Here is a 12683-nt window from a genome sequence, read left to right on the forward strand (position 1 = left end):
TACACACAGCCTGTGGCCAAGCCATGTGACATAGCCTAGACCGTGTGAACATTCAAAGTCAGGACACACGACTGTGTTCCAACTCGTGTGAGTATTCGAAATAGGGCCACACGATCGTGTCGCAGGCCATGTGACATGTAACACCCCTTAACCCTAGACCGTCGCCTGAACAAGGTTACGAGGCATTACAGAACATATCAGATAATTTACAATTAATTCGAAATAAATGACATACATATCTTGATTTAATCATAAAGTCCCTATAATGGACCCTCGAGGTCCAAATCACACGTTAGAATCGAATCGAGACTTGTTCGGGTACTCTGGAAACTTTTCGTAATTTTTTTTTTAAAACTCAATATAACCCCTTTATAAATATCTAACCTTCTTTGCAAGTTTCAAACTGATACCAATCCAAAACAAATCTTTCAACCATTACATTTGCACACTAAATATACCTAAATTATGCCTATAACTTTGACTTAACCATATAATCAAATTACATTCATAAAATCATATAAAATTTTACTAACTAGCTTTATTCATTTTTCTTCCCAAGTTTAATACCAGACTTACCAAATTTGTCAAACCATTTCATTTAACTTAGTACCAAAACACCAAATATCATTTATTACAACCAAAATAATAAAATATTTTAAAGTGACCATTACAACACCTATGTACATACCACTTTCATTTAAGGAAGAAAACATCACCAAAATTTTTGTGCTAGAGTTAGGATCGTTTGGATGCTGGACCGGGATTCTGGAATCCTATTGACCTGCGCACGAAAACAACCGTACACTGAGTACTTTATACTCAGTAGTATTACTATAATTCAAATAATAATAATAATGGAATATAATTATCAAGCATATAACTACCCAATTTTTCAAATATCAATTCATTCTTAAACTTTCATTAATTAACAATAACAATATAATTTTTTTTAGCTATTCTTCAATTTCATTCACATATCATATGTCTCAATTTCAATCACTACATGAACATTTAGTTCATGCCTTTCATTTCCAATCTCAATTTCAATCCACAATTCAACTTTCTCACATTTTCAATAGTACAATCAATCAAATTTATTTAATTTTTCCCATTTTGGTTATTCACCCTATTAACAAACCTGGACTTTGACGGATACATGGATTCCAACCCAAACACACCAGTACGGCACATTGTGCCTAAGACGGTACATAGTACCTGATTAGTATACGACACATAAGTGCCTGAAATGACACACGAGGTGCCTGATATACGACACATAAAGTGCCTGATCGGCAAAGCCGATAAATCCCGTACTCTTCCAAATCCTATGGCATGCCAACTATATCCGACTTAGCCCAACTAGTTCATAGGGTATTCCAATTCTCAATTAAGTTTTCACTTTCATACCAAATTTAAGATCACTATTTAGTTTCAATTTCACATTCAAATCAATATACAATTCAATTATACATACAAATTTACCATCCAATCCAATTCCCATTCAACTCAAATATTAATACTTACCTTATACTCATTTATTAAATATAAAATTTATTTAAAACATTTAATAAAAATTAATTTGAATTATAGTAATACAAACCTGGATTTGTTTGATTACTCCTCGATAACTTTTCCCTTTTCTTTCGATGCCGATGCTTCGGGTTCTTTGCTAGCAATTAAAGCTTTAAGCTCCCAAACCCTAGTTTCTCCTTTTATTTTCTTTCTTTCTTTTCTTTCCTCTATTTCGAAATGCTTCTGTTGTTCTTTCTTTCTTTTGTTTTCTTTATTTATTTCATTTATTTTATTCTTTTACTTTATTAACTTAATAATAATAATAATTATTATAATAAATATTTTATTTAATAACAAATATATATATTAAAATTGGATGCACATATATTTTACACTTGCCTATTATCATCACCATCCAATTGTCCTTATTTTATTTATTTTATATAATTTAATATTTTAATATAATAAAATTCTTTTTACTTAAATAAAAATAATTAAATAAATATATTACAAATGTCTAAATATATGCATTATTCTTATATAATTTAATCACCATACATTTGTCTTTATTTTAATTTATTTTAATAATAATAATAATAATAATAATAATAATAATCATAATTTAGTAATATAAATTGTAATTTGATAGAATAATAATAGTGATAAATAATAAATATCTATTTACTTAAATAAAAATAATTAAATAAATATCTTACAAATGTATGCATATTATTATTACATTTGTATATTTTTATCATCATACACTTGGCTTTAATTTAATTTAATTCATAATATGATATTTATAATTAATTAATTTAATAATATATTTTATAATTAAATTATATATATTTACATGATTAAAATCTAAAATATCTTAGATTTTTAACATGCTTGCCGCCTCAACTTATGCTAAATGGCTTATTTGCCATTTTAGTCCTTTTTACTTTCTATTAATCTATAATTCAACTTTTACCCCTTATTTAATTTAGTCATTTTTCCTAATTTCTCTTAATTAGGCTAAATTCACTTAATTAAAGCATATTTAAACACACAACTAGCCTAAAAAATATTCCTAATAAATATTTGCGAACCCATTTTGCTAAGAGGGAGGCCCGATAATGTACTTTTTCGATGCTCGTGAATTTTGGGTCATTACATGACAAACTGTTTTGGATCACATGACCATGTGCTAGGCTATGTGAATACTACACCTAAAAACAATAAATACACACGGCTGTGTGACGGCCTGTGTCTCTGGCAGTGTGCACCATTTTTTACTCTTAAAACAAGCAATTTCATGCACCATTCCTTGCACAACAAGACATGCCATATCTAGATCATTTCCTAGGTTCAAAAACACATTCAAATCATCAATTACATGCCAAAATTTCATTCATCCTATATTTAACCAATATATCCTTCAAAGGCACCATGATCAAAGGTTATTCCTTCAAACAACCAAGCTAAGAAGAACACATAACATTAACCACCTATTCATGATCAAACCATCAACCAAAATGGCCAAAGCATAGACATACTAAAAAATTACCATTCCAAAGTGTTAACATCTATCTCTTCACTATTAAGAATCAACCCAACCAAAAACATTTCAACTTCATAAGCCCAATCCAAAGATACAAAAAAGATGAAAAAAAGATGAAAACTAGATATGCATAAACAAGTTAACTAGTCTATAAAAGAGAAACATCAATGCCTCTAAAATTATGAGGGTAATCAGTATTGGGAATTTACATATTTTTGTTTCCATTTCCTCTCCTTTTGAAGATGAAGGATGGCCCATCACTTATCCATTTTCTTGTGGTAAACAACAATTGTTCCTTTTCAAGTTTAAGGCTTAATCATATCCCATTTCTAGCTCCTTTACTTTTTTTTTTCTTTTTTATTGCTTCTCCTTTTCAGGTTTATTGGGCTTTTTAAACCAGTTTCTCCCTAAGCCCAATCCAAATGTTAGTACATTGCCCCAGGCCCTAGCAATCTGGGTTGTTTTTAAGTTCTAAAATTCTCCTTATTTCTTTTAAGTATAAAAATATTCTTGGCCCTGCTTGCTGCTTTATTTGCCAATAACTGGGCCACAGTGGCATTTCTCACAACTACTAGACGAGCGCTGCAGAACTTAATTTTTAATTTTTCCAAGTGTAAGCAGATAAGGCATATTCGTTGAAGTTTGGAATGTTCTCTTTTTACAACCAAAGCAATATGCCATTGGCTTCTATGATAGCAGTGTGCCCTTATTTCGATTGTAGACTGCAGACCATAGCATTTGAAGCTCAAGTCCGTATTTTGTTGATTGAAAGCGTGCAAGCTGATATCATGAAGCCACTTAGAGGAGGCTATATATTTTCTTTCTGGATTGCTTTTTTTTTTAATCTTTACAGCACCAAATGAGGTACGTATTCCTACCCCTACTCTACTTTTGTCCAGCAATTGGTGTTTTTTTTTTCTTTATTCGTATTGTAGGGTCATCCAATACTTTATACTTCTTTTTCTCTGTATTATAAAACCTAAAGATGGAAGAAAAGGAAGTCTATGGGTGAAGAAAAGGGTAGCCTTTATATGTTTAACTGCCTACCGCAACACAACTTGTGAAGAGATGTTGATAATTTGAACTTGTGAAGAAAAGGGAATATGTCTTGGTTTGGTTGGGGTTTTGCCATTTTGGAAGCTGAGGGTGAGGGATAGCATTAGCAAAGCCCTTCATATTCCTAACAAGCCTTGAAAGGTTGCCCTCTATGACTAGAGGATGGTCATTATGGTTAATTCATGACAAAACAGTTCCCTCGATGAGCTGATTTATGACTATGCTAGTCAATGAGACATACATGTTTACTGGTTAGCTCCTGGATCTGTGGGGTTCAAATCTTAGATTTGTTGAATGCCGGTTCTTAACCGTGATTGAATGAATTGGTCACATAGGAACGGAACTGGATGTAGGGTCATCAACATCTGTCAACATAAGTAATAATCTTCCCATCCTGAAGACATTTCAATCTTCAAAAGGGTTATATGACAGAATTTGCTGTTTGTTTTTGAATTTGTGATGCTTTTTATGGCTACATCTTTCACGGATTTGTTGGGATATTCTTATTTGTTCCTCTTGTGGCCCTACGAGGAAACTCCCTTTGTGGCTGTCAGATAATTGTCTTAACCACTAACAAGAAGTCCCAAAAATTTACAATGCATGCTTCCACAGCCTAAATTCCTCTAGTTGCAAATCGAGCTTCAAATTTCACCCACATTTTGTCAGATGTATGCATTATCAGATTACAAGTGTGAGTAGTAATAAATGATAAGGAATAAGACACATGTCCTGCACCTTCCTTTAAAACATGTAAATATATATTCAATATCATGTTAATTAAACTTTTCTTATTTTTATACTCGAGAAGGCGGTATTAGTTGTATTTGTATATTGATGAACCTTTTCCTAGAAACATCTTTCTAGATTATGTCTATTTATTTTATTTTTCTTTGTTAAATCTAGAAGAGACACATCACACATTGAAAAGGGACTCATAATTTTCAAGTTAGACTTCCTTTAGTATTGACCACAAATCAATCATTTAATTATAAGCGGGTCCCTTCAATGAGGTCTACAAAAAAATTCAAATATTTTATTTTTGTCTACAAATTCATCATGTCTTTTAATATTTTTATTAATATCATTCTTCTAATTTCCCAATTAAAATAATAAAACTAATTTAATATAATAATTAAGGACTTACGCATTACCTCCAACATCAAGAAATATAAACAAATCTGACGGTTTATAAAATTCCACGTTTTAGTCATGAATGTCCCCATCAAGATCTAACGCCCGTTAACCTCGAATCTGTAAAACCTACTGTATGATCATTTTACATACGCCTGCTCCACATCGGGTTCCGGTTTTGCTCCAAACTTACAGCTTCGGAAATCCAAACCTATGAACAGTCCAGATCAAAACCGCAACATTAAGCGGTCTAGATTAAATCTAATTTGTAGACCATCTATTTAGCCTCAAAAGGAATTGGAGTTTAAAAAAGTAGAACAGAATAGCACAAGTAGAAGTAGAACACTGTAATTTCCGTTTCTCGAGTTTCCTTTTCGATCTTCAAACTCTTAGTTAGGCTTATAGAAATACTGTGGGAAAATAATGTCTGATCACGAAGACAAGCACGAGGAATCGTTGTTGGAGAAGATATCAGAGAAGAACAAAGGCCATGATTTATCTTCCTCCTCCTCGGATTCCGATGACGACAAGCCATCAGAATCCTCCATGAAGGCCAAAGTCTTTCGTCTGTTTGGAAGAGAAAGGCCCGTTCACGACGTTTTCGGTGGAGGCAAACGTATGTTACAAAACCCTTTTCTTCATTTCTTAAATTTGTTCACTTCGTTTTTTAGCTTCTTATAAGTCTGGGTTTTTTTTTGAAGTTTCGGTTTTCGTTTTGCATCCGTGAATCCGTTTTCAAAAAAAAAAAAAAAATTGTTGGTGATCGTAAAGAGTTATTTTCTTGCTCATTTAGATGGAGGTTTTGATTAACTGATGTTGTTCGAGTTGAATTAAGGTTTTTGATCTGTTGGTATCTGATTGACTATAGAAGAAAGTAAATTTTTGGATCTTTAATCGATTTGATGTGAATTGTTGTACTGAAGTTTACTTTTTTGCTTTATGAGAAGGAACAATGTCTGAGATTATCTTATTTCATCAATAATTTTGTAGTTAGTTGATTATCAATAATATTCCCTGATAACAATTTGATAACTTTTAATTGATTGTCATCAGTAACTACTACCTTCTGGCTGGCAATAATTGTTTATAATGCATACTTATAATTGGGTGTATGTGTAATAGAGGCTGATATTTTCCTGTGGAGGAACAAAAAGATTTCGGCAGGAACACTAGGTGTTGCAACTGTGATATGGGTTTTGTTTGAATTGCTCGAATACCACCTTCTCACACTAGTCTGTCACTTGTTGATACTTGCTCTTGCATTACTCTTCTTGTGGTCAAATGCTGCTACTTTCATCCACAAGTAAGCTCTTGAATTTTTTCTTTAATTTAGTGACTGTATTTGTATACTGGTTTCTCATTGCTTGAGATGATGTTAAATTGTTTTGAATAGGTCTCCACCTCGCATCCCTGAAGTTCAAATACCCAAGGACCCAGTTTTAGAGTTTGCCCAAGCGCTTAGGTTTGAGATTAACAGGGGTTTCGCCGTCCTGCGGGATATTGCATCAGGAAGAGATCTTAAGAAGTTCCTCTCTGTATGTTTCTTTTTCTTTACTTGTTTTATTGTTATGAATAGCTTTCTTGTTGATTATTTGCAGTTATTCCTTCGACTTATGATTGAGATACTGATGCAATAGTTACATAGTTTAATTTTACCTGAGCTTTTTATCTATTTAAAGATGTTCTAGCATTTTACCATGCATTTGACCATCATATTGGATTCGGCACTATGATTGGTCAGGTGATCGTTGGCTTGTGGGTCTCGTCTATTGTGGGAAGTTGGTGCAACTTCTTGACACTGTTCTACATAGGTATATGACTTACCTTCTAACGCTTTGCTTCCTTCCCCTTAAATACATTTTGGTTTCCTTATTTTATTTTAATGGTCTTGCAAAATAGTATTCGTACTACTGCACACCGTGCCTGTTCTGTATGAGAAGTATGAAGACAAGGTGGACCCATTGGCCGAGAAAGCATGGCATGAGATCAAGAAGCAGTATGCAGTGTTTGATGCAAAAGTACTGAGTAAGATTCCCAAGAGACCATTGAAGGAGAAGAAGAAAGATTAGATTACTGGTGAAGATGTTGGTGTTGCTAGGTCCTGACATACATCTGCTAGCTGTGTTTGTGAAGGTAGTAATATTGTATCCAGTATTAGCTAGAGGCCTGCTTTCATACCTTTATTTTCATAGTCACTGTTCATAATTTGATGAATATGTGATCTCTTTTTAGATCTTGTTTTTACTACATACATTGTGGCCTTTTATGGGTCCATATGTTATGTAGCAATATGTTATTATATTGCATGTTGTGAAGTAGTGTATTGTACATTGGGTTGAAGGTTCTCTCAAATTATTCTGGATACCTTTCTGAATGATTCACTTTGCTGTATGTTTGTTGCATATGTTAACTGTTGACATATAACTGCAGCCTATTGCTAGATATCTGATGTGCATCCTATAGTATTTGTTATCTTAGGAATTTTCTTGGAAAGACGAGTAAAATCTTGGTTTGCGTTAGAATTGCAACTAGCTTATGGTAGGAAATCCTGCGTGAAACTACAAAATGGTTGGTGCAGCTCCAAGTCCAACTGTAAGAGAGTTGAGTAATAAAAAATTATCACAAGAACAGAAGTACTTCTCCTCGCTTGGCATCGTGCTCCTACTCTACTCTTGACCATATAAACAAAGATGGATAATAGTTGAAGGATTCACATATTCTTCCAGCCAATTTTGCAAGTCTTGATAGGTAGACATATCAGCGAAGCTTGGTCCAGCATCTTAGGCGATTGACATTGACTAGCATAGTCTTCCTTCAACTAACATTTATTTTTCTGCAAGGCTTTACAGTTTCACCTTTAAGTTCTTCGGGCCTTACGAGAACAAGCATCACTAGCTCCTTTGCTCTCGTGTCACTAAATATAACATGCTTGTTTGGTGCAACCTATGTGATTTTGTCAACTGCCCTACCGTGCGCTTAAGAAATGGATCAATGTTACTCCAGTTGTTCCATTAATATTGAATATATTTGAGAGCAACTTCACCTGAATCTAGGACTCATTTGATGCACTGCATGCATCCTCTGTAATTGGTCTTTATGGCTTTTTGTGCGGATGATGATTACTGACAACGGGAAGGATCAAATTTTGAATGAAATGCAACCGAAAAATTAAAACCTTATCAAAAGCATTTTATAATTAATTAAAAAAAAAAGAGAGAATGCTGGGGCCTGAAACTGGAATCACCGTCGAGATATTGATAAATGGAAGGTACACGCACTATTATTTCCAAGGCGAAAATACATGCATTCCCTGTACCTGAAGATTTTTTTTTTTTAAATAATTATTTTAATCTTTCACTAAAAGAGGAGAAAAGAGGAGACCCTTTTTGTTTTTATTGGACATAATTAAAGATTTAAGACCTTTTTGTTAAAATCATCTGATTGATGGTTTAGTAGCATTGGTCTATACAAAAATAGAATGAATTTTCAAACACCCTAGCAACAAATGGAAAAGCAAGAATTATTATCTACCATAAAGAAAGAGAGAGTCCTCATCTAACAATTCAAACTTGCAGTTTTACAATTCCAAGATTGAAGGCTGCCTTTGGCCAAAATGGACATGTAATCTTCATTCCGTTTGGTTGCTTTTACTGTCCCCGGTATAGTGGACAAACAGAAACAGTGGAGCAGTTCTCTGGAGCCACGTTGGATCAACTGAATCGCATTCGTGTTGCTTGTACCATTCAGTTGGAGACCTGTAAATTCCTAGACATTTATTCAATCAAGAATATACTGTAACAAGCATACCCCAGAAAATTGGCCTGACGCATGTGCTTCACTAGCACTGGATCAGCCAAAGCTAACATGAGAAGACAAGATTGATTATCTCATTAAATCCAAGAACACAAAGCCGTTCCAGAGGCTGTGCAGAAGCATAGATGGCAATAGATTCCTTGACCGTGCAAAAACAACACCCATCACCATTCCTAGGAAAATAAGCGGCAACATTCTCTGTACATTAAAATGTGCCAGAGCAAAGGCAACTGAACTTACCAGTATTGCACTCCATACAGGCATGTATCTGGTCAAGGAAGGGAGAAGGAAACCTCGAAAAACTATCTCCTCCCACAGAGGAGCACAAATCGAAACAACTATCGCATATAGTGCCATGGCTACTGGATCTCTTGCTAAAATTGATTGTTCAACACTTGAAAGGGTTACAGGTGTAGAAGGCATAAGGGGCAACAAGGTCAGATTGAACTGAGATAATTGGTTGACGAAAGGGAACATGAGGCATCCTAGAGCAACATCAAAGAGCCACTTCCCTCTTAAGCTAAATCTAAACCAATCTGATGGAAGGGGATGAAAGTGAGACAGACACCGATGTAGTATTGCAATCCCAGCAATGCCTTCAGTTACATCAGTCACAAGGCTGAACAAGGCTTGTCCTTTGAATGTTAGAGATTCCTTGCTGAAGCCTGCCATGTGAGCTGCAAAAGGAATCATCCAAGACCCAATGAACCAAAATGCAGCTACCCAAAGAAGCATAACCTGCATAACCACAAAAAATATTATCATGCAACTGATTGACACATTTATACTTCATCCAAGTTTCAATGAGATTGGCATACAACAACCTTTCATTCCTTCAGTCCCCTCATTTATTACAGTTTCTAGTCTTATTCATTAACATCTAGCTTCAGATATGATGATTTTAATCTATTATAAAAAATTGTTCCACTTATTTACTGAAATTCATTTTCAATACTTATCTCATGGACAGAAAAAAAAAAAAAAACTGTCAAGTGCCAGCTATGAAACAATAAACAAAGATTTGTTCATGCTATCTAGCAGAAAATATTGAAACTACAACCAGTGACAAACTAGGAAGAATGTAAGACAAAGTCTCAACTTTCTTAGCTGTATCTTTCTGTCTAATTAACAGACAAACCATACTTAACATCTACAAAAGCTAAGAAGGCAGTTGCAGATGCCAAATGTATTTCTACAGAGTACCAAGTAAAACAAACTAACCTGCAGAATAGTCTCTGCTGTCCATGGTACAGTCCACCCACTACCAACAGTCCTCGAGACAGCATCAGCAGCCTGCACTATAACCAGATAATTTCATCATTTTTCCCCATATTGTTAAAAAAGAAAGAATGGAGAACAAAAATGTAAAGAAATTAGCAAACATGTTTACACAATTGACAAACTCTGCACTTCAAAGCTCAAATTTTTTATCCCTTGAATCTATTTCTACACCTTTGATCTAGAACCACCTAGTCTGTATTGTGGTAAGAGTCAGATGGCATTTAGTAAAATATGCCATATAACATTTTCTCAACAATTGCAAATAAGTTCACCTATAACAAACGAGCAACACCTTGATTCTCCTATAAATTCTATCTCAGATTGAAGTTTGGTTAATAAATCCATCGTCCAGCCTCAGCGGGCTTGTTGCTATAGAGTCAGTGATCGACCAAAGAGTAGTAGTGGGCATACAGATTAAACTGAAGGTAGGCCATGCATTGAATTTAACCACATTAAAGGAACACATCACCTCTTTAAGAGTAGATTTCCAATCTCTTCTGTGAGCACTTGACTTATATAACTCAGTTTGCACTAATTCTTCAGGCAGAAAATGTTCAATGTATTCAGGTTTTGGATTCTCTGGGGAAAACCCCTCATGTCTAAAGCATGAAATTTTCCATTTCTGCGATTTAAAAACAAAACCATTAACCATAAATGACTATGAACCAATATTATAGTTAACATAATTTCATTAACATAACCGGAATAAGGAGATATTCAATTGAACGACCAAAAAAGAAAAACCCAACATGTTAACAAAAGCTACTTTGTGGTTTAAATGGCCTGATCAAGTTTCCAGATACATAGTTTACTCTTTCTTCCTCCTTTTTCTCAGCAACCAGGCAGAACTAAACTAACTACAATTCAGCTCAGGGTCAAAAACCAATATTAAAAAAATATCCATTTAGGTAAAAGTTTAACTAACCAACACAGGCGTAGAGAGATTAAAATTTCCAATTTTGTTTTAATTAAAATTTCCTCCATTTTCTCGGCAGCCCATTTTTCAGCTTCAGATTGTCAGAGGTAAAGTTTAACATAAAAATGAAAAGAGCAAAAATGCATGAGCATTTGTACTTACGCTCTTGGTGAGCCTGGGTTTGCGTTCAAAGATCCGCGATAAAGAAAAGGTAGGGGGGCGGTTGGGAACCCGAAATTTGAAGAGAGAAGGTGCAATAATAGGGCGGTGAGAGAGAGAGTGGGAGCTCAACATGAGGCCCTAATTTCAACAACTTCTGTCAGCTTGCATTAAAAGGCATAACTGGAAATGACAAAGCTTATTTTGTGAATTTGGGTCTCTGTGTTAAGGGTGGCGGAAGCTAGTTTCCAGTTTCCTTGGTGATTTATTTTGGGTGGTGGACAGGATTTTAGGGGGTTGTTTCCAATGGAGGAATTCATATTTCTGTGAATAATAATAGTTCCGGGAAATGGGATTCTTCTTTTTTCCTAAAAATAATAAATTTTCATTTGGTGGTCCCTTTCATGTTACCTTTTGATTTTCCCCCAAAATAAGTTAAAAAATTTCATTAGGTTTAAAATCTCGATGCAATTGCAATTTTGTCCAATTCCCCCAATTGATTGAGAGATGCTATTTCAATTTAGGATTAGAATATAGAGAGAAGAGAGAAGAGAGAAGAGATTGGTGCTCAAAAGAAATCGCAATTAGACTTAGATATTTAAAAATTAATAGTGGACCAATAGGATGATACTTTTGAAAACTATTATTAATTCGTGCTTTTAGTCTTTGGTGATTTGCAATTTTTTTTTTAAAGAAAAGATAAGTTACATCAAATTAATTGCATAAAAGCACTACTCTTTTATTCTTTTATAAAAAATTCTAAATTTTTTTTAGAAACTTCATTAAAAACTTGTAGACTTGATTTCTCTCAGCATATGTTTGATCCTTTATTGCCTTTCAACTCTCATAACACGTTGGGCCCTTTTAAGCACAGTAATACCTAGATCGTTTAATCTAAAATCAGTCAAGGCCTGAATTATCTCAAGATTATCAGTCTAAATTATAGTCCGTTTGTACCCTTTATTCAGTAAAATAAGGATCCCATCTAGGGTACCCTATACTTCAGCCTTAAACGGGGAAAAATTACCCAAGTAACAATTGAATCCTAGTATCCAATTTTTAAACTGATCTTGTACCATGCCTCCTGTAGTAGCATTGCCCGTATCTCAGACCACCTTACCATCAGTGAGTAAATGGACCCACGTACCATTGGTATTAGTAACGTAACTTGAGCTGGGGGTATTATTTTTGCACCCACTAATATGTAGCTTGAGTTGACGAGCCCATCCAATAGAGTCTTTTACCACTTCAATTACCAACCAAGAAATATTT

The 12683-nt window shown here is 34.2% G+C and overlaps 2 protein-coding genes across 4 annotated transcripts; one reads left to right on the forward strand and one right to left on the reverse strand.

The window, feature by feature from the left end:
* Positions 1-3687: 3687 nt before the first annotated feature.
* Positions 3688-7619, forward strand: LOC108470292 (reticulon-like protein B3). Its single transcript, XM_017771591.2, has 5 exons — positions 3688-5858; positions 6365-6545; positions 6636-6777; positions 6984-7053; positions 7142-7619. Exons 1-5 carry the CDS (start codon positions 5666-5668, stop codon positions 7309-7311), a joined length of 756 nt encoding a protein of 251 aa, XP_017627080.1. The 5' UTR covers positions 3688-5665; the 3' UTR covers positions 7312-7619.
* Positions 7620-8663: 1044 nt separating this feature from the next.
* Positions 8664-11987, reverse strand: LOC108467718 (uncharacterized). 3 transcript variants are annotated; one of them, XM_017768464.2, is made up of 5 exons: positions 11415-11987; positions 10806-10958; positions 10277-10348; positions 9296-9793; positions 8664-8997 (listed from the first exon to the last, which is right to left on the reverse strand). In XM_017768464.2, the coding sequence occupies exons 1-5, from the start codon at positions 11544-11546 to the stop codon at positions 8986-8988; spliced, it is 867 nt and encodes a 288-aa protein (XP_017623953.1). In that variant the 5' UTR covers positions 11547-11987; the 3' UTR covers positions 8664-8985. The 3 variants fall into 3 exon arrangements, with proteins under 3 accessions (XP_017623953.1, XP_052887772.1, XP_017623952.1); XM_053031812.1 differs by having other exon boundaries at positions 8664-9007; positions 11415-11983; XM_017768463.2 differs by having other exon boundaries at positions 8763-9793.
* Between the last annotated feature and the right edge of the window lie 696 nt (positions 11988-12683).

Source organism: Gossypium arboreum, chromosome 8 (genome assembly GCF_025698485.1).
Source record: "Gossypium arboreum isolate Shixiya-1 chromosome 8, ASM2569848v2, whole genome shotgun sequence".
Classification (NCBI taxonomy): Eukaryota; Viridiplantae; Streptophyta; class Magnoliopsida; order Malvales; family Malvaceae; genus Gossypium; species Gossypium arboreum.